This window comes from Pholcus phalangioides, unplaced genomic scaffold, assembly GCF_987345545.1.
Source record: "Pholcus phalangioides strain wild (caught in Gottingen) unplaced genomic scaffold, Ppha-v1.0 ptg000013l_1, whole genome shotgun sequence".
NCBI classification, from domain to species: domain Eukaryota; kingdom Metazoa; phylum Arthropoda; class Arachnida; order Araneae; family Pholcidae; genus Pholcus; species Pholcus phalangioides.
Genome location: NW_028301606.1, coordinates 27,688,177 through 27,710,155, shown reverse-complemented (window position 1 = coordinate 27,710,155; position 21,979 = coordinate 27,688,177). Strand labels below are relative to the sequence as shown.

At 34.7% G+C, this 21,979-nt stretch overlaps 1 protein-coding gene across 1 annotated transcript in view; it reads left to right on the top strand.

Annotated features, from left to right (window-relative positions):
* Nucleotides 1–3,681: 3,681 nt before the first annotated feature.
* Nucleotides 3,682–21,979, top strand: part of LOC149078892 (uncharacterized) — a 40,841-nt gene continuing 22,543 nt past the window's right edge. The window contains exons 1-4 of the mRNA XM_089241079.1: nt 3,682–4,139; nt 15,059–15,150; nt 17,162–17,271; nt 20,730–20,855. Of these exons, the coding sequence (XP_089097205.1) occupies nt 4,019–4,139; nt 15,059–15,150; nt 17,162–17,271; nt 20,730–20,855 (449 nt within the window). The 5' untranslated portion in view covers nt 3,682–4,018. The remainder of the gene's footprint in view (nt 4,140–15,058; nt 15,151–17,161; nt 17,272–20,729; nt 20,856–21,979) is intronic.

Below are 21,979 nucleotides of genomic sequence, written 5' to 3'. Positions count from 1 at the left end.
TTTCCAAAAATCGTATCAAATGTTACAGGAACGTATATATTCATGTTGTCAGAGTTATGTTTGTTTCGTGTTATATTGCCCTCTGTCAACCATATTTCGAAGTGAAAATGTTGAATTACCTGAATCCCAATATTACTTCATAATGAAACTGATTTTGAACTTATATTCTGACTCAGACCAGTAGCGTACCAGTATGGATTACTGAGGGCAGCACCGGTACAACACGAAACAAGCGAAACTCTGGACACATAACAAATAACTAAGTCTGCGCATGTACGCGTACACACACACATTTCTGCTTATACCAATTCGTTAGAAATTCTGCCGTGGAATTTCTACAAGGTGCATGTATTAAGTAGTGATAGGTACCAGCCAGCTGGCTGATAGATAGATACCTGTCAGCGCAGTAGCATGGTATGCTACTGCGCTGTCGTGAAGGGTATCGTTATGAACTTCCATCATGAGAATCCAGGTTCGAGTTCCAGAGTCGGCTCAGTGTTAGTCAGCCGAAGTTGATTTACAATGTTCCTATCTTCGAGGCACGAATGCGAGCTGATTTCCCCCTTTAAAAAGTCTCGCTACAGAGAGCGAGAGGCCAAAATGGCCAAAATATCCAATATCGTCACACTTCACTCACATTCTAAATTATAGATGGTAGCACTCAAAATTCACGCGTGACACTACTGCTAGGGTTACCATCCGTCTTCCTTTTTGGTGCCATTTCAAACGTCCTCCTATGTTTTCAAAAATTCATCCTTTGTCCTCCTTTTCAGGTATTTTGGAATTGTTTTCCTTTTTTTTTCCGGGGAATTTTTTTTTCACTCTGAAACATATATCTCTTTATTGGCATGAGTGTTTGCGTGTGTGTGTGCTTCATACATATTTTATACGTTTTCACAAACGCCCTCAAAATTCCCAGATGACTCCAAGTTTCCTCCAAGCACAGCAGATGCTATTCTCATGACCCAGCTTGCCCAAGGATAGCATGAAAAAGGCAGTCGGGAAAACAGTTCTGGAAGAAGAAAATCGCAATATCAATTTTGGGAATATCATTGTTTGCTCACCAACATCAGACGACGTGTACTGAAGTTGAGATGGGGGGATAACTGTTCCATTCATAAATAAAAAGAATAGGATGCAAACAACAACGTAACAACAAACGAATATGAAATTTGAGCAATATTTACGGTAAATTTAAATAATTTATTGACGATTTATATATAATACGAGCTGGGGATTACACATAATCACCGGTAAATGTAAAATACAAAATTTATTAAACTAAAAAAAAAATGGTTGGTAACTATGCATAATAGCCGGTGATTACGCATAATAACCAGATTTATCAAGTTTCCGTAACATATGAGATGGTCGGTTTCTTTTTTTTTTGGAAGAAAAATGGCGTCATCTGTTGTGAAAACTGAGGAAAATGATGGCATTAAGGGTATGCGCACGCGCAGGCGTCCTCTCCTTTCTCAGTTTTCACATCTACATAGTAACCTCAGACACTAGGTACTCACCTAGACTGTCAGGTAAGCATGCACAAAATTGCGGCACAACTCACTCGTTAGTAAACTGCCCATGCTGAAAAACCGGAGTTTGAAAGAAAGGAAACATATCATACCATGTGCCAACCGAATCAACCTTCGTTTCGACAGATCTGAATGTGAATTCTATAATTAACGATTATCATTTTTAAATTTAGACTACCATTTCTAGACTTAGCATTCCCAATTACTGTATGCTTCACCCTATTGTGGCTAAACAGAAGGGGAAAAAAAAGATCAGGTACAGAAATTATTCGAAATGCGACTCACATTTTGCGATAAAGAAGTTATTTCGTTTTAAGTGATGTTATAATAGAGTATATTTCAAGTGAAATTCATTCAGGAAGCCTTAATTATTCAATAGGAAATTTCACATGCTCATTAAAGAAAAAAGATTCAAGTTAAAAAAAAATTAATGAAGAAAATATGTAACAGTACAGATGAAACCAAATTTTAAAATGCAGTTTTTATGCGATAATAACAGTATAAAATTCTTAAATTTCCTGGAAAACGTGATGGCACCACGGATAGCATCTTCAAAGACAAAATAGGTTTTTACTGAAAATTCCGTTTTTCTTTCGGATTTTTCAATTATTAGCTCAAAGGAAAATTTTCGCTTATTCTTTCTCTCTGTCTCTCTTCAACAATAAATTTTAAAATAAAAAGTAATATTTGTAAGCTTTTTTTTCAAACACTAAAGGAGATTTTTATCCGTCTTTTGTATATATTATTGATAACGAAATAATCTCAAAACTCAGAACGGGACGCTATCAAGAAAAGAAATGCGGATCACATTACGGTAATCCCTCTCTTATGCGTCGGTGAAAGAAAGCAAGGAAAAAACAGACGCATAAATGAGAGAGGCGTATAAGTGAATATCAAGAAAAATGCACTGAAAAATATCTATGGCATGAAAATTGTCAGACACAAGTTCATTAAATTTTAATATAGATACTGGTTTCATTTTCAGTACATAAAATGTTTCTTATGAAAGCCATATAAACCAACCTAAAATTCGAATCCTGTTTTTGTTGTCATCTAACCTGGAAATCTCTTTTCAAGTTGTACGACTGGAAGTTAGTTGTAAAATTTACGAAGAGTTTCTAGCCCTTCTAAAACATTTGCAGATGCCCCGGATTTTTTTTTAAAATTATTCTCAGCATAATTGAAAACTTCATCGTTGTAATGCGCATTTCAGACACAATGCTTTGTAGTTCCCCTAACTGAGTTATCATTAAACTTTCATTGTTTCATTTTTGATTGGAATCAATAACTGCTTTCACTGACCCATTTTAGGTATAGGATAGCATCAATGCTATTACAGACTGGAATAAAAAAAATGAGTAGTCAAACATGAAATGCAATCTCTTTCCAAAACAAAAATGTGCCATCTTTCTGAACCACTTGCTATTGGTTGCAAGTTCTCAACCTTCCCTATCACCATACTTTCATCACATCAATTCAATTAACGCCTTCAGTTGATATCTGTAGCACCTGTGAAGAGGTTTGTTCAATCGATAGTGATAAGTCACATTGAACAAGGTGATAATGTGTGGGTACTAGAATCCCACCATGATGGTTGCAAGCAGTGGGAAAAGAATCTTCATACGGAACCCATTGCGATTGATGGCCTGCCAATCATAAACAGGGATATAGTCCAAGGAAAGAAAAGAATACGCTATCTGACACAAATATAACAAACTTAGTTGCAAATGAAAGGGTCTCCTTTGAAAATCTGTTTAAACTCTTTGAAAAATAATTTTGGGGGAAGCCAAATTCTTTCTGCGTCTCATAACTGAGGGGTGCATCGCAAAGTGAGCCGCAGAAATGAAAAAGTCATAAATATAAAGACGTATGTAAGAGAAATAGCATTATTTTCTTATTCCTTTGACCGGGAGCGCAGAAAATCGTCCTATAACTTAGAGAAACGTATAAATGTGAGGGTGTATAAGCCAGCCTGATATAAGAAAAAGTGCGAAGAATAGAAGATGCAGTTACATTTGGCTTCAGAGATTATTTTTCTAGCATTTCTGTCTGTTTTCCAGTTTATCTTTCTTCATTCCGACATCATCCGTTGAACAGAGTGACGCCTCCAGAGCTCCCAAAGATACTACTAACCCTACGAACAAGAATGCGCAACATGTGAAGCTCAACTAAAAATAGTACACGTTGAGAGACCAGGGAGAGAGAGAGAGAGAGAGAGTTCCCAAAACACGCCAGACTTTGAACTGGGTAATGTTTTTGAAGAAAGCGTGTCCCGTGGCTTGGGGTGAAAATAAGTAAAAATAAAAACCATAAGAGAAAATCAAGTGAAAAGAAAGAAGCCAGAGAGAGAAGACGTTACTCGCTTCCAGTAGAAAATGCACCTCCACCATCCAGAATAAAGAGGGAGCTACCGCTTCGAAAACAATTCTTCATGGTGTGCGCAGGCGGGTCATTGCAAAAGTGCGGGTGCAAAACAACATCTCAAAATGGCGACCAACGGTGAAGATTACGATGGTCCTTCTGAAGCGGAAACCTCCTTTGAAGTTCATTTGTATATATACGACCTGTCCAAGGAGCTAGCTAAGTCTTTCAAAAAAATCCTGAAAGGTAATATGCATGTAATACGCATATGAGTCTCAATTTGACTAACCAATTATACATACAGAAAGTTTTTCACAGACATGAATGATTTCTCCATGTTATAATAAGATGTAAACACAATTTTATTTTTGCTTCTAGAAAATATATCATACCATAACACTCAATAACATAAACTTCTTTTCGAAAACTGATTAGCACATCATCAAATTTTGCCGAATCCGCATTTATTTCTTGTTTTTCTGTATTAATTTAGGTTATTAAGGAAACACTTTCCTGTCCTGATAAATTTTTATTTTGTTTCTAAGCTTGATTTTGCATAGATAGGTGGACAGTAAGTGAGCCAAATGTAGCCAAAACTCTTCAAAACCCTTCATTATGCACCAAATCTGAATTGAATGCTGTACGCAGGACCCTGAGTAAAGACGCCCTATCATATATAAATGTTACATCGTTAATAATTACTATAGTAATCACCAATTACATTCCTTTAAACAAATCTGTATAAGAAAGTATTTTAAAAAAAAAGGATCCTTCCTCTCTAACAATGTTTTATTCCAAAAATGGCTCTCCTCAACAACGTGTTATGTACGCCCTAAGGGGCAGGTCATGTAACTACTTGCTCTTCTTAACATTTTCCAAAAAAAAAAGGCTTTTCCTAACAATGTCTTTTCAAAAATGATTTCTCACAACAATATATTTCAAATTATAACATTCCTTCTGAAACACTATGTCTCTTTAGAAACTGTTTTTCAATAATGTCTCTTCAGATTGTGATTTCTTAAACAATGTATTTGGAAAATGTCTCTTCAGATATTGTTTTCTTAAACAATGTATTTGGAAAATGTCGCTTCAGATATTGTTTTCTTAAACAATGTATTTGGAGAATGTCGCTTCAGATATTGTTTTCTTAAACAATGTATTTGGAAAATGTCTCTTCAGATATTGTTTTCTTAAACAATGCATTTTCAAATTTCAGTGCCTTTCAAAAATGAATTGGCATTGAATTATCAATGAGAATTTTGGCATTGTTCGAAAACTAACAATGCCTACTCAAGAAAACAAAATCTTTTTAATAACCTATTCAAAAACAAATATTTCTAACAATGTCTTGTCAAAAATGACTCTAACAATGTTTTTTTTTTAAAAAAAACAGAAATAAATATTTCTAACAATTCCTATTAAAAGAAAAATATACCTAACAATGCCATTTCAAAATGTGTCTTTCTAACAATTTTTTTTGAGTTTTTGTTTTTTCTCGTAATTTTCGGCACCGAACACAAAATGCTATCAGATTTGCAAAATCCGTAAGTGTAACAGTTGGGTATGACGCCAATGAACTATTCTATTTCCCTAAATTTAATATCGATCTCCACCAATTTCTACAACAGAACTCTGATTTCATTTTAATAATTTCGTTAGAATTGAGCTGGATCAAAGCCTTTTATTTTCATAAACGATGATAAAAGTGAATTGTGAATTTGGTGGTAAATATATGCAACTGAATAAATTGAAACACACTTTGTTTTACCAAAGTACGTATCGTTGTTGCTGAGGGCTGTTCATAAGAACGTACTTTTCAATGTGTCTGTAAGAAACGGAGCACAACCACACTGTTGGTAAGCAATACATCTTCAGAGGCGAGGAAACATGGCATATGATGCTGGTGAACATTATATTGCGGCAGTATATCTTGCAACTACTAATTCAGATGTCATGACCGGAAAACGTTAAGTGATTTAAAGTACCGTTATTATCTCTCGCCCGGAGTGTAGAATAGGCGTAATGCATCATGCAGGAAATTGACTTCTACATATAGTCCTCAATGTTATCCGTCTCCTGATTTAACACATCTATTCAGTCACCCCCTCACATTAGGGAAATATCAAGTTGCTAGAGTATTTTATATTAATTATCACGTATGCATCTGCGAAAGGGTATGTATTTAGAACCAGAATGCGCTCGTTTAGTCCAGATAATTATATATGCAATAGCGCAGCGTTCATATAACATCCAAAATTCATAAATCGCGTCGATACTAGAATAATCATAAATATTTATTTCGAGGAACTATCGATTTCTTCTGCGCGATATGGTTTTATTTCATCAAAAAAATATATTACTTGATAATGTGTTTAGCTTCTAGTCCCAGATATTTTATTAAAGGGAACACTAGATCTCGTTCTGATAAGTTAAGACAGTATTATGGTGTGCGTGTATGTATACGCTGCTTTTATTTGTCCTGCTGTCATTGTCCATTAGAAATATTTTCCATAAAACAACAGTTAAGAAGATTTGAAGCCATACATAATTAGGATGCTTTAAAGCTGCGTCTACACCCGCGTGCTATACGTTGTCCTTGAGTGTTTTGCTGAAGTTTCTCATCAGTGTGTACGGATGCCTCAAAATATTTAACTGCGACCCAAGCAACGCGCACTAGAGAAACTTCAAAATGAGAGGACCCAAGGACCGTCATTACTACGGACTTGGGTTCGGTCTCTTGGATTTTGTATAGCGAAGGCTGCGGTGCTGTGATCACAACCGGGTGTGCGTGGGAGGGGGAAAAAAAGGAAGAAAAGAAAAAAAAAAAGAGTTCAGCGTATTTATTTATTACCGTCGAAGCGAGAAAGGATATGTAGATATATCTTTACATTTTTGCACCATTCCCCGGAAAGCACAGTTTACGTAATATTTTCGAGCCCCTTCCTATCAAAGGGTAGGAAATAATAATTTATCATTTAATAAATTAATATGTATAATAATTAATAAAAAAATTAATATAAATAATAATATAAATAGTTAATAAATAATCTCTCATAATGATTAAATAATTTCTCATCGCCCCCGCCTTAAATGAAAACATAGGATTCTAATGTGTAGTTGTAATTTCTATCGCCTCCGAAAGGAGCGATACCACCCACTCGGGAAAACACTGACGTACAGCAAATAGACAGATTTTGTTCTCTGTACGAGATCTTAATTCTCATTAAAATTACTGCGATCTGCAAAATTGTATAATATATATCCCAACATTAAATAAGATTCCTGACTAAAGCGTTAAAATGATTTGAGATTAGTTTGCATTTTACAATGATGATATCACCGCAATTTTGCGGATATGAAACGCTTGGTTATACTTTAACATATGAGGAATTTTATAATAGCCCAACAGGGATCTTCAACCCTTCGGTTATTGAGGGGCAGAATAAAATTTCCCATGAATCACACGGGTCTGAGTTGTGCTCGGTTTGAAAGAAAGAAAGTTCTGTAACTATATTTTCATTAATTATGCATTTCCATCAATAATGAAATAGTTTTTTAAATAATTTCTAAAATTATTTCTTTCATTAATGTTTTTCATTTCCAGCATTTTTGTGAATTCTGTAATTATACCTACCTTTTCGATGCTGAATTTCATCTCTCGAAATACTGTATATGAAATTATACTGCATATAAATTACATATATGGGCAATTATATTTTATGGGCATCTTTTCACAGCCACTTCGTTGGGCATTTTGCCTGTTGTGGCGTTGTATTTGTATTTGTATATATAAATTACTGTATAAAATAATAATAATATATATATATATATATATATATTATAAATATATAAATTACTTAAATTTTTTAAGTGTTTTGCCAGAACACTTAAAAAGTATTTTGGCTCCGGCTCCCCCCAAAGTGTACGACGGTCTTTTTAATGTATCAAATGCACAGCACATTACTTACTATTGAAACTGGAAAGTATCTCATAGTTAAAAATAGTGCAGTACAGATATCCATGGCTATCACTTTGTTAACGAATTTTTTTCTGTAATTTAATTGTTGTTTCATGTTTAGCAGTAGCTATTTTGTTAAAATGATTGGCGGGCCACGGCAAAAAGGCTCGGAGGGCCACATTTGGCCATGGGTTGACAACCCCTGGCCTATCGCAATTTGAATTCTTCATATAAATAATGTGTAATCATTTTTATATGATTATTTGTCTAATTTGGGAGTAAAATTTTCGCAACATTTTCAGTAGCAATGATATAGGAGAGCGATGAAATTTAGCAGAGAAATTCAGTTACTCGACGTCATGTACTGAAACACACAACCATGAAATTGCTACCTTTCAATTAAATAAAATATGATTGACTGAAATTAGTTTGTGAAATCGATTCACGATAATGTAAATTTTAATTTCAATTGCTAAATAGGTAGTGGGTATCAGTTATGAAGATCAAAATCCGATATTTACGTTGCTGAATTTTACAGTTCCTTGTGCTGTGTTGACCAATATCACGACCTGAAAACAACTGCGACAATAGATTCTGTGCTAAAATCGATCCTCTGCCATCAAAGATAAGCCCTTTATGTTATTTGGCTAAAGGCCATGCTAGTCAGATCCCAGCTTTAGACTGTCATTAAGATCATATCGCTTTCTCTCGTCGCCTTCTGAGCATTCAACCCTTGTCTTTTCCTCTCCCCCCCCCCTCTTCCCGAATCACAAGGTTGAGGAAAATATTACGTTTTCGCAATGAAGTCTGCTTCTGGAATATGAGGTGAAAAACCTTAAAATATTTCTTAGAAAATTCAAATACTCTTTAGGAGGTAAAATTCCGGATTACATATATATATGTATATAAATTAGAATTTTTCACATCAAAAATTAAAGTTTATAAATGTTTTCCCCACTCAAAATAAGCTCTTTAGGATCTTATATAACTAATATATGTATTTTCCCCTAAATTTTTGGAATAGGTATTAATTGATATAAGATGGATGATCGTGTTGTTATGTACAATCTCTATGAATTTCATTTTCACAAGCCTTAAGTTATCATGGCTCTGTTGGAGTCACTTTTGCGATTTTTTTATCATAGAATTTGTGTTTAGGCCATCGAATTTTGAGGTGAAGCATTAAAAAGTGTCACACATTTTAAAAGATATTATTTCGTGATAAATGCTCCAAGTTTAACTCGTGATCGCATGGCTTTCGGTCTTATCTCATTACACATGATTTGATCTTTGATCTTTTCGAATCAAACACAGATGCAAACACAAAGGATTCAAGGATTCAGTAGGCAAATTGTCCAACGAGGTGGCTGAAAAAGATGCACATAAAAAAATGGATGTGTCAAATATAACTAAACTACACCAACCCAAAATTAGAGCATATATAACGAAAAAAAAATAATAACTATTAATATATAAATACACTACGTAGAAAAGTACGGATAGCTTCTCGATTTACCCCAATAAGTCTATCGTACTCGTTTTCAATTTTGTTGGAATTCACGGCCCCCGGGGGTAAGCTATACGACCTCCATATTTATTAACACACCTGTTAGGGAAAAAAAACTCCCTGTTGCACCATAATCTGGAATTGTCCCTTACTTACTAAACGACACTGGTGCCCCCATGTCGAAGCAGTTGATTGACGGTGCATAAATAACTCATGGTCCATCCTATGCTTCAAGTTGAAAACTTCAAACGCTTCGATCATATCTCCCTGACACCGGTGTTCCTCTATGTAAACATATTCAAGAAATCAAGTCTCTCTTCATAGCTCAAGCTTTGTGTGCCGACAAGTGCACACGTAGCTCTTCTCTGCACCCCCTCCCCCTGAACCAAGCCCATGTCCCTATGAAGGGGGCGTGGTTTCCAAAATCCCACGGAATACTTCAGAAATTTGGTCTCATCTCGTCATGTTTTCCTGAAATCAGGGCCACACTTGTGTCAAGCCTGACCCAATAGTCATTTGCAAATATTTACTTTTTCCAAACGCAAAGAAGTAGCAGCATTAGCTAGCTACATACTGGCCCAATGTTCCTGTGCGAATACTTGCTTCCGGAGCAATTTAATCGGAGACGACTAATGGCGTTCTCCGATCAATGTGTGGATAGACATTGAAAGATCGGGAATGAAGGCTGCACCTTTAGTTTGGGTGCTTTGAACACCGGACACACCTCGCTTCCCATCTCGGGGAGGTATGGAAGCTTTCCTGAAGGATGGGTGGAATACGGAACGCTTTATTAAAAACAACGAAATGTAGCCGCCTCAGACGAAGGTAACAACAAATAAATTGATATAATCATCTTGGAACATCAGCAATCGTCAATCTGAAATCATATAACAGATAAATAACATATAAACACTATACGTCGATGAGCAATCATAATTATATACATGATTATAAGGTGGTGGCGTAGAGCCGTCCATCACACAAGAATCTAGCAATTGCTAATCAATCGAATGATTGTCGGTAATCTTGTGTTGGAGGCTGGAAGGTACTGGTCGTCCTGTTCAACCAGTCTCAAACATTTGACGATCATTGCCAATGATGGAGCGGCCGAAATACTAGCCTTTGAGCAACCTTGGAACGTATTGGGCCGGCCATGACACAAGTGTGTGCTCTGGCTTTATTCTTGCTCTGTTGAAATCAGTTATTAATATTCATTTTTTATGACTAGAGCCCGAATTATACGCACTGAAAAGTGGTAAGATATGCAAATATGCCCCTAAAAATGCAAAAATACGCATTTAAAAATGCTATAATACAAATAGTGCACTTAAAATGCCAAAATATGCATTAAACACCCCAGAATATGCACTAGAAGTCTTGAAAAAGTCAAAAATTTCGAAATATGTACAAAGAATGAGAAAATGTGCATTAAAAACATTACTATGCAAAAAAAGCAGATGTGTTTTAAAATGCATCTTTTCTATTCCTTCGTGCATATATATTCATTTGCAAAAAATACATGTACCGCATATGTAAATAACTTCTACATATTTTTCTATTCAGGCATTTTTTACTTTTCAGTTTGTTGTAGCTGCTCAATAAAGAAAATACCAGTAACAAAAGAATTTCGACAATATTTCTAAAAAAAATTTAACACTTTGCCGTGTCTCTAGAAATAGCCTTACAATAAAACAGTTAATATTCGTAAAATGCTTTATAAATATGTATTTCATTCACTTAATTTCTCCATAAACCTTCAAAAATATGCACTTATACTGAAAATTCTTTGATTTTATGCATTTATATGCATTAATGCTAAAAAAGGCCAAAATATGCAAATGCATATGCACGTATGCATTTGCATATAATCCGGGCTCTATTTATGACTTTTTCGTTTGAAAATAATATAACGTGCATATTTTTTTAAAACACTTTTTAATCCACTAAACTGCGATTTGCGTCGTCCCTGTTCACTTTTAACGTGATCTCACGGGCTTCGATTTTTTGTCATTAAACGCATTCATTTCTTTCTCCGTTCAATCATTTATAATTTTTTTTCAATGAGTTTATGAGTTTTTAAATTGCAGCACGATGTTTATAATAAAAACCCTGTCTTGTGTCCTTTCGAATTTTCGCATAGACACAAAACCTCATTAAAATTCATGAACAATTTCACTTGAATTTAAAAAATAGAAAACAGTTATGCCAATTAAATATTTTTCTGGTGAGCCATTAGATCAAAGAGAAAAGAACAATAGCACATCTAGGTAGAACACATTTCTTCAAAGAGAGGAATAAAACTTGTTTACCGACCCAGTTTTGCATGGAGAATAAAAGAAGCAAATTAAACGAGATCTTGTCGTCACGTGCAAGTTTGGATGTCGAGACATGCGACCCAGTTAATCCTTCAGCAAAGACACAGATTTCAAGAGGGGTTGACAATCCTCTGGTTACCTATAAGCTGAATCCTAAAATAAACCCACTCTCTCTCTGTCTCAAAAGTAAAAGAAAAATTCAATGATCCCATTAAAGAATCCATTCTCTTTTCTCCTTAAGGCCAATAAACCCATTAATGCGATGGTAATACTTCTATTTACGGTGATAAAAAGTCAAGTAGATTTTCATGGCTTTAATTCTACATATTTTATGTTCTTATTTACGAAAACATTATTTCTTTTTATCAGGAGAGAATACATCTTTTTATTTAATTATATTTTTTTTTTCTTTGTTTAAACTCCATTTAAAATGTCTAAATGGGATTTTGAATGAGTTTGAAAGTGTTTAGTTGTGTTGACTGTACTTAAAATGAATGTCTTGAGTGCCTGAATATTTTTGTTTTGGATTTTTGAAGACAAAAGAAGAATTCAAATTGAAATCAAAACTAATATTTAGATATATTGAAGTGATATGTGTTTGAAATAGTGATGCATCTAGAAAAAACTATTTTGTGCTTGAATCGAAATTGTTGTAGCAAATTACATATATAAATATCGAATATACGAAATCAGTAACTATCGAAAAAAGTAATCATTTTACGCATTTTGAAATTTAGTATCGTAAAATGGGGTAATGATGTACCTTCCTTTTTGGGGGTTATTTTATAATAACCACTTCAGAAATTATCATATCAGACCGAAAGTTTTACCTTTGCTTTAAATTTGTGGTTAAAAACAATGTTATCACATAAGGGAATATTGGGGAATTATGTTTTGTAAAATTTTTTCCACAAAATATGAGGTGGCCACCTACTTTTTTAAAGTACATTCTGAGCGAGCACCGGTACATTCTTTCCTCTTCTACCAAATAGAGGATATTTTGCTTGCAGGGAAAAAAAAATTAAGTCACTCAACTCACAGACAATACACGTTTAATTTTAACACTTTAAACTGTAAAAGGCACGTTGGTGGTTATCACAAAAAAAAAAAATTAGAATAAAATGAAATAACAAAGTAGAATGCACTATAAATTGTTTTCTTGAAAGGCGTCATCAATTTCCCTTCATTTCCAAATTTAAATAGGGGAGCGATTGTATTCTTTATTGGGGTCTTTTGTAATACTTTTAATTCATATTCAGGGCTGGACTAAACCCAAAACTTGCTGTTTTTGTTACTGGCTGAGACACAAGCCTCCGCAGAGTCATCAAAATCTGTCATCATTTCACCTGGGTAAAGTTAGCCCTGGTATTCCCCCAGGATGAAATCTCCTTTGGCGGGTGTTGCTGTGTTAATTGCTGGTTGAGTGATATCTCTTCCTTCTTTTGATGTAGGTATATTATCAGTCATTGGCGGTAACTCATCTGCAGCCACCATCATTTCAGAGTTGCTAGCGTTTGAACAATAAAAAAGAAAATAAATAAATAAAAAGAATTACTTTCAAAAATCGGTGGCACATTAATACCTTCTCTCAATTCTTATTTGAATTATCATGCATAGATTGTAAATAAAGAACCATAGAAAGATATGCCCTTTGGAAATATTCATCTTCCGAGTGTATGATAAAGAAATAATATGCTAACTTATCCTCCAAGATTACGTGGGCTTGGTCATAGAGGGAGGTTTGCTTAAGTTTCAGAGGCTTTTTTACAATAGGTAGTTTAAACGAAAACTTGGCGGATGTAAACGAAATCCTCTGTAACTATTCCGGTAACATCAGCGCAATTCGGTGAGCACCGACGCGGCTTCCTAGTTCTACATCCTGTCTCGCCGAATGCATTGGAAGGCTACAGAGCTGAAGTGGCACATCAATACCCCATTTTACGGTACGTCTTTACTGATTTTTAGTTATTCCCAGTTGGATTTTTGGAACTTTGACTTATGAAAATAAAACTACGTCGAACTCACACGTGATTTCTTGATTTATTAATTAGTTGAAGTTAGAAAAGCAAGTTTTTTTATTACTGCAATTTATCCATGGAATTCATAAAATTCAGGCCTCGAGTGACCATAAACTTACAACAAAAATGTATACGTAATGCCTACACTTCAAGACAGATCTATCCACAGGATCAGCTCTTGAAGATATTGTTCGATTTGATGTGTTGTGTGTTCCAGTGTTCTTCAATCTTTTTACAGCTACGGACCCGGTGAAGAAAAAGATTAGGAAAAACTATCTCGTGGGCTGGCAATAAATGAATTAGTGGGAGAAATAATTTGTGTACCGGTAATAAAGATAAATGGGAGAAATAATTTTTGGAGACGGGTAAAAAATTAACAAACTGGAGAAATAATTTGTGGGAATACGAAAATGAATAAATGAGGGAAATAATTTGTGGACAGGCAAAAAAATACGTATAAACAAAGCAGTTAAATATAGAGATGGTATATTATTTAATATTAATCTAAAATTATGAAATTGTCCATACGGATTGGTCGAAATAATTCGCGGCACGTCAGGACATTATTACGGACCGATACAGGCCCGCAGACCAGCGGTTGAGGAACACTTTGGTATAATCCATATTTTATTTAATTAACGCCTTGTATAGATACATCACATATATACTTATAGAATATTCAAAATCAAATTTATAACAAAGGATGTGAATCGTCATTCATATGTTATTTGTGAATACGTGTATACAGGGAAAAACAGAAATTCAAATGAATCTGACACGTATTAATTTATATTGATATAAAATGGTTTTAGTTTATTTCATTTATGAATGTGCATTTAAATCATCAACAACGTTTTCAATTCTCTACTGGATGAAGGTCTCCTCTAAATTTTTTCATGTTATTCTGTCTGACGCTTTAGCCATCCAGTTGACTCCTACCACTTTCCTGATCTCATTGATCCATATTGTGTGGGGACGCCTTCTCGAACGTTTGACACCACGGGGGTTACCAACCGAGAATACTTGTGGTCCATGTGTTGTCCTGTCTTCTTGCAATAGTCCTGTCCAGCCCATTTTCATCTGTATTTAAATAATAATATTTAAAGGAGATGTTAAAAAGGAATTTGCGACTTTTTCTCAATTTGTCAGTAAAATTTTCCATTGATTATTCCGAATGGATTTTTTTTTTCAATCAGTATCACTCAGTAATTTTTCATACGCCCAATTCATTTTTTTAAGTATGGATTCAAAGAAAGAGCTCTCAAAACTAGATTGATTATTATATGTTAGAGATTTTGACACGCCAATTCCTGCATAAGAAGTCTATATTGAATATCCTTGTTCAAAAATATCAATTTCTCCTACAGGTAAACCTCTACCTGGAATATGGCACACAGGTCTCGTTGCATATGGCAGGGAATATTATTTCGCTTCTTCTGGAATCGAAAGCTGCAGGCCTGTAAGATACTTGCTCATTCATTTCGAGAATTTTAAGAGTTATTTTTTGTGTTAAAATAAATAAAATTAATTTAAAAATGAATTTTTGTTTGATCATTGTTAATAAATGGATAAATTATTATTATCAATGTTGAAACTTTGTTTTTAATTTGCCAAAAATGTAAATAATATATGCCTAACCCATCGCCCGCGGGCAAAATATGGCCATCAGAGTCATCTGATGTGGCCCGTGATTTCAAACGTAATTTTCTAAAAATGAATTAAGCTGCACATTTGAAGGTCACTCAAGTAACCAGCGGCACAGCTCCAAAGCACTCAAGTGATTTTCAGCATATTTATGAATCACTATTGTGATCCGCGGTAATGTACAGATCACTTGAAACATTCTTGGCATAGTTCGAGAGCATATAAGTCACTCGCGGCACATTCAGAGATCACCAAAGTGTTTCGCGGTGCAGTTGCACGTCATTTCAGTGGCCCGCGGCATATGCCCAGGTCACTCAAGTAACCCCCGGCACATTCAGTCCCTAGATTCAGATCTTTCACGGGCCTCCTCCATAGCGAATTTATATTTAAAAAAAAGGAAACAAGTTTTATCTCGGAGCTACTGGGCTGGAGCCCTGCCAGCTCTACCTGTTTTGGGGGTCATGCCTGTGGCGCTGTTCTAGATCACTTTGATGGCCTGCGACAGGATTTCAAACCAATGAAGTTGCCCTGACTCTCTCAAAAGTTTAGCACTCTTGCTCTAAGTGCTAGAGAAGGCTTTTCTCCGCTAGTAAATAATAACCACATACAAGCTCTTCCAAATTGTTTGCACAGTGGATATTTCTACAACCATCGAGTTTAGAAACACTTTTGATTATAAAAAGGTTTTCAAATGACGTTCAGTTGCTCGAAGTGTCTCAAATTTGCCAAGGATTCGTATACATGAAAAAAAAAAAGAAGAAAAAAATAGAAAAATTAACTTTCTGTGTAGACCTTGTGTGCTAAAACTTCCTATTAGTGAAATGTAAATGCGGCTTTGAGAAGCCATTTACAATAAATTGCATATTTTTGAGTGCAATATTAAAGGGTCATTCAAGTATTACGTTATAATCGATGAGGGGGGGGGGTGTTTCCGATTTGCTGACTTTTGATGACAAGGGGGGGAGGGGGGGTTTGGATAATGCTTACGTCAGCAACCACCCTTTATAAAAATATGAGTTAGGATTCAGAGAGGCAGAGCTGATGACGAAATTTTGCTGACAAGGGGGGGGGGGTGAGGGGGTCAAAAATGGCTAAAGATTTGCTTACGTAATACTTGAACGGCCCCTAACGGAGATATTTTTTGAATTTCAAGTTTTCGGCATTTATCGGCAATGATTGAAGGTGTGGTTCGAAAATTACGAGAAGTAAATTACGTTCAAGGTTGTAAAAATTTTGTAATTGTCGTAATAATTGTTATTTATTTTTAAAAAAATGAAAAAATCGTTTGCTTCAATTCCGTTCGTAAATATACCCTAAAAATGGCAACTTTTGAGCTAATGAAAACTTGTCAACATAGTGATAAGTTGCCAAAACGTAGTGATTTTATATATTTAATATCTCGATAAATATTGTATTTAAAATATGAAATATTTCGCTAATGACTTTTCAGAGCAGGATTTACATTTCAATAATTGTAAGTTTTAATACACGGTTTTTTGTAAAAAGTATAATATACACCATTTTTTTAAAGTTTTATGTATACGACCCCTTAAAATTGTTTTCAGATTTTACGTAACTGCTCGTCATTTAGAAACATTTTGTAATTGAAAGTATGTTTTTAAAATCAACGATTGCAGAGATATCAATTCTGTGCAAAGAATTTGGGACCGCCTGCATAGTCTTTATTTTCAATGTCAGACACTAATTAAGTGATAATAATGAGAGAGTTGCTCAAAAATTCAAATCCTCTTCTTTTTATAGTCAAGTTAGATCCTAGTCTTATTATTCAAGCTTTTTTCACAGTTAATTTTATTTAACGATCACAGGGAGAAACGATTTTGGGAGAACCTGATCAGATTATGACACTTGGAAAAACGGAGCTTCCATACAGTGTATTCCTGGAGTATATATTCGCTCTTGGAGAATCAACATATAAGTGAGTATGTTATTGTATGAAAACAATGTGTAAATGGAACCATAGTAACCACAGTTCGTTTCTGACGTACGAACTCCAGCTTTTTTTTAGCTTCTCTTTGGAATAGCAGAGCATGGGTTTCTAACTCGTGTTCCGCGGAACCCTGGGATTACGTTGCAACTTTTTCTGGTTATCCGCATGATCAAATGTCTCGGAACCCGGAGGGCTTTCAAAGAAGAAGACTTTCTTGTCATTAATACTTGCGAAGCTGTTCTTTATTTTGAAATTTAATGAGATAGTATTGTTTAAAAAAAATCCAGACCACTTGAATGACTGAACAAATTGTAGGAAGCAGAGAAAGTAATGTTAAATTTTTCACATCGAATTTTCAAACTAGAAGCTCTAGATCAGTGATTCCCAACGTGGGCGTTAACGCATTCTTGGGAGCGATGGAATGCTCCAGGAAGGCGGTAGAAGCTACGGGTATAACATAGGATCCTATGTGTTAGATTGCGTTGGGGGCGATGAGAGAAAAAAATTTCTGAAGAAGTGGGCGATGGGACAAAAATGGTTGGGAAACTATGCTGTAGATGTTCATGAAGCAAATTTTTACGCTTCACGAAGAAAATACAAATTGTAAAAACGATGGGTTTTTTTTCCTTTTTGGAAATGTTTTTATCCATTACAAGTGGAAATTTTTGAATTGTGCACTTTACGGGACACCCAGGGCCATCTTAACACATGAGTCATACCAGGGCACGGCACAAGGACCTCATTCGCATAACGGTTTCAACGATAAGATCTGCCGCAATGATTTATGACAATAAATGTGTAAATTAAGTGGCGATACCTAAGCCCTCTTTCATTTTGCTGGGGAGCTATGATGCTGTTTAGACCAGGTTAGACGCTTTTTGCCAGTAGGATACACTTTTTTTTTGATAAGTATTTAAAAATTTGTTTCAGTTCCGTAGAACAGCCTTATTATCAACAAGGGCTTCGCGAGATTTATAACTATCAAGGGTTCCGGAAGAAATTTTACACTGGAAATCCCTATAGTAGAGAAATAAGAGCACAGCTTAAATAACAGAAAAAATATAGAGTATTTTTCCTCCTTTAATTTATTGTTCTCAGAGTTGGGGCACCACCACCTGCACAAAATCGGATAGAAAGTCTTCCTTGCAAAAAAAAAAAAAAAATACGTGGCATTTTACAAGGGTATTTTAGTTATATTATTGAATAAATCCCTTAAATATAAAATCATCTCGGACACACAATGAAAAGTAATATCATAATTATTAGAATGCAAAAAAGTTTGTTTTCCGAAAAATGCACGAAAACATCAAAAATTAAAAAAAAAAATTAATGATCAAAAAAACCTCTCAAGACCTGGAAGAAGATCAAAGAGATATTAATATATATATATTTTTTTCGAAAGAGACTATATTTATTAATTTTAATGAGAAATTAATCAAATATTAAATGGTACAAAAAAAAACAAATCTCTACAAAATTTTTTCTTTTGTTAATTACGCATTTAATCGTTGACATCGTGGAATAGAATTTTTATCACTTTATTTATATTTTTAATACTGGGGGAAAATTAATTGTATGAGAACAAAGATATAATAGAGCTAATTACTAAGAACTACGTAAGTTTATATTTTTTTCATCAATATGATTAAAAATTCATTACAGCAACCACATTTTTAAAAGCGGGAAAAAATAGAGTATTAAGCACTACGTGGGTAAGCTTGAGGAGAAACAGGGAAAAAAAGCTCGAATCAATGAAGAACAAACAAAAATATAATTAAAATACTTTTATTCTGGAACATCTACGCGTTTACAACAGCTTTTCCATTAAAACATCGACGAAAGAATTAACATATTTCCCAAGTTGTTAATTAGCCTACAAACTACTTGTTTTACTTCGTGGAAGCGGAAGCTAAAAATCTTTCTGATGTGTTATTTGAGAAAACTAGAAATACTTAAAAGTTTGATAGCAACTAGGCCCAAGCGTTCGAACGGGCGCTATGGGTTCGGAATCGATTCGAAACGAAGATCAATTTTCTCGATGCTGTTTTTACCCGGAGAAGACGGAACGGACCGAGCACGACCAGGTTCTGTTGCGTACACGATAAAAGCTCGTGTCCCGAAGAGCGTGGTAGTTACCGAGGAAAGTTCTGGGATAAAATCAGAAAAAAAAATTAACTGAGGTCTCTGTCGTGGGACCTAAAGAACCCTAGTGATGTATGAGCGGTTGAGTGGGTATCCTGATGGGCTCTCATCGTGAGGATTTTGGTTCGAATCCCGCTGAAGCACAGTGGCGGTTGGCTGAATTTGATTTTCTGCGGTTTTCCAACTTCAAGGAGTGAATGCGAGCTGGTCTTCCATTTGAAAAAGCCTCTCAGCAGAGAGCAGGCAGTCCTACAGCATGATACCTACATAACTTGAAAATTCAAGCATTTGCCATCTTTACGTCTAAATGTGGAACAAATATGGCAACACTAGCAAGAACGCGAAACAAACACAACTTTAATAACATAAAAACGATGGGGAGATGCATATACGTACACTCACGTATCGCGTTCCGACATGCACTGATTAGTTAGAAATTCCTCAGAGGAATGTGTAAGAGGTGTATGTTCGGTTGAGTAAGTAAGTAGTAATGTATGTGCACTCAGAATTACAAAAAAAAGAAAAAAAAAAGTGCGGGGTCAGATAAATACGAAAATAATCAGGCTACAGGTTACACAAGGGTTATAGGCCCCTCCTTTAGGGTGCCTTGAGAACCATTTGGTCTTATGAATTTAAATACGAGATTCAGTGAAACTACAGCGTTTAAAAGTATATAATAATATAGTATACATAAGCAAAAGTGTGAAACTACTATAAAGACGGGGGTGGGAGGGGGGGGGGCTCGCTTAGAACCTAAAGCACCCCGTGACATGTTCATTCCTATACAATTTCAGATACCATGTGCGAGGTCAAGGCATGTACGAAAATGATCAAGTTATAAAAAAGGAGTTTAGGGCTTCATATTATACGGTGCCTAGAAGGACCCCATTTTCATACAAAAACATATTTATAATATTATTTCTGGTTTGTGATCGCCTTTCAGAGGAGAGACTAGTCCCCCCCCCTCCCCGTCAGGAATAATTCATATGGGTATACCCCAAATAATTGGTCGAAAACCCCGTTCTGGGTGTAGATTCCCGATGAGAAAAGTTTCTTCAAATTAAGATGTAATTTTCGGCAAAAAAAAAAATATATATATATATAAATGCCATACCTAACTTAACCAAGTATGTATGATGACATTTTTATTAATGTCACAGAAAAAAAGAATTAGAAGATAAATATACACACATCCAAAGAAATGTTGAATATTAAAACTGTATTTCCTCCAACTGAATTCAAAATTGAAATATTCATGCTTGAATAGAAATCTTACGTGAAACTGATCATTTGAAATATTTTAGGCCTGGGAGCTATAACTTGCTCGAACATAACTGTAATAACTTCAGTCAAGAAGTTTCCAACTTTCTGACTGGAGGGCCGATTCCAGAAGAGTTGCGAGAAGTTCCCCAAGATATTTTAAGCAATAAGTAAGTCTTAATTTCTTTTTTTCCGGTGTGTAAATAATTTGTGAAGCGTGAACGCTCTTATTAGTGTTCTTGTGTTACGAGTGCTGTATGTATGATGTGAAGATTCTGTAGCAGAATTAGAGATGATGTGTGGAAATTTTTTAGGTTTCGGAACCATCGAGATGACTTTTGTAATCTTAATACTTATGCATTTGAAAAACCCTCATAAATTTAGACTCAATAGATGTGTCTTCCTTTTTATGTTGAGTTCCTTCAACACCGAAAATAAATATCGAATAACGGCGACATACAGTTCGGGAAACACTTTAGCGATGACGATTCAAAATTTTGTATTTATCGATAAAAGTTTTTATTCAATTACTTTTTTTTATAAACATCCAAACTAAAATTTTGTGGGAATTACTCAAAAGAAAAATTCATTCTTTTGAGAATGAAAAAGAAATTTAAATGTTGTTACAAAATGATTTTCTGTTTGGTTCTCATTCCAAAATGAAGTTTTATGTTTTGTATGTATAAAATGGCACCACAAATAAAATTAGGGGGGTGTCATGATCTCTAAAGTCGATTTGTCAAAAATGACTTTAAAAATATTTCATTCAATTTCTAATCAAATGCAAAAAGGTTTGTTCTAATCGGCTAATTTGTTCTTTTACAATAAAAGAAAGAAGAAATGAATTACTGGTGCAGTGTAAAGGTATATGTTACGGTAAATGTGATTAATGAGCTTACTATACATTTGCATTTTGGAAAGTTTGATAAATTTACCTAAATTTATCACTTTTACCGTCGATTATGCATAGTACCCAAGTGCCGTTGGTAAATTGATTAAGTACTAAAATAAGTATCACTTTTATCTGCAATTGTGCATAATAACAAAGCATCGCGTAGTTCGTAAACATGACGAATCGTACCATATGATATAATATACGTGACAATTAATAAATGCATCGTGGTACGATCGTAAAATTGGTTATCGTTATATAGGGGTCCGACTATATATTCATCACACACACACTAAACTGATTTGGAATTTCCTTCATATTTATCAAATTTACCAACGACGCTTGAGTATTATGCATATTCATCGGTAAAAGATATAAATTTATCAAATTTACCATTGGTAA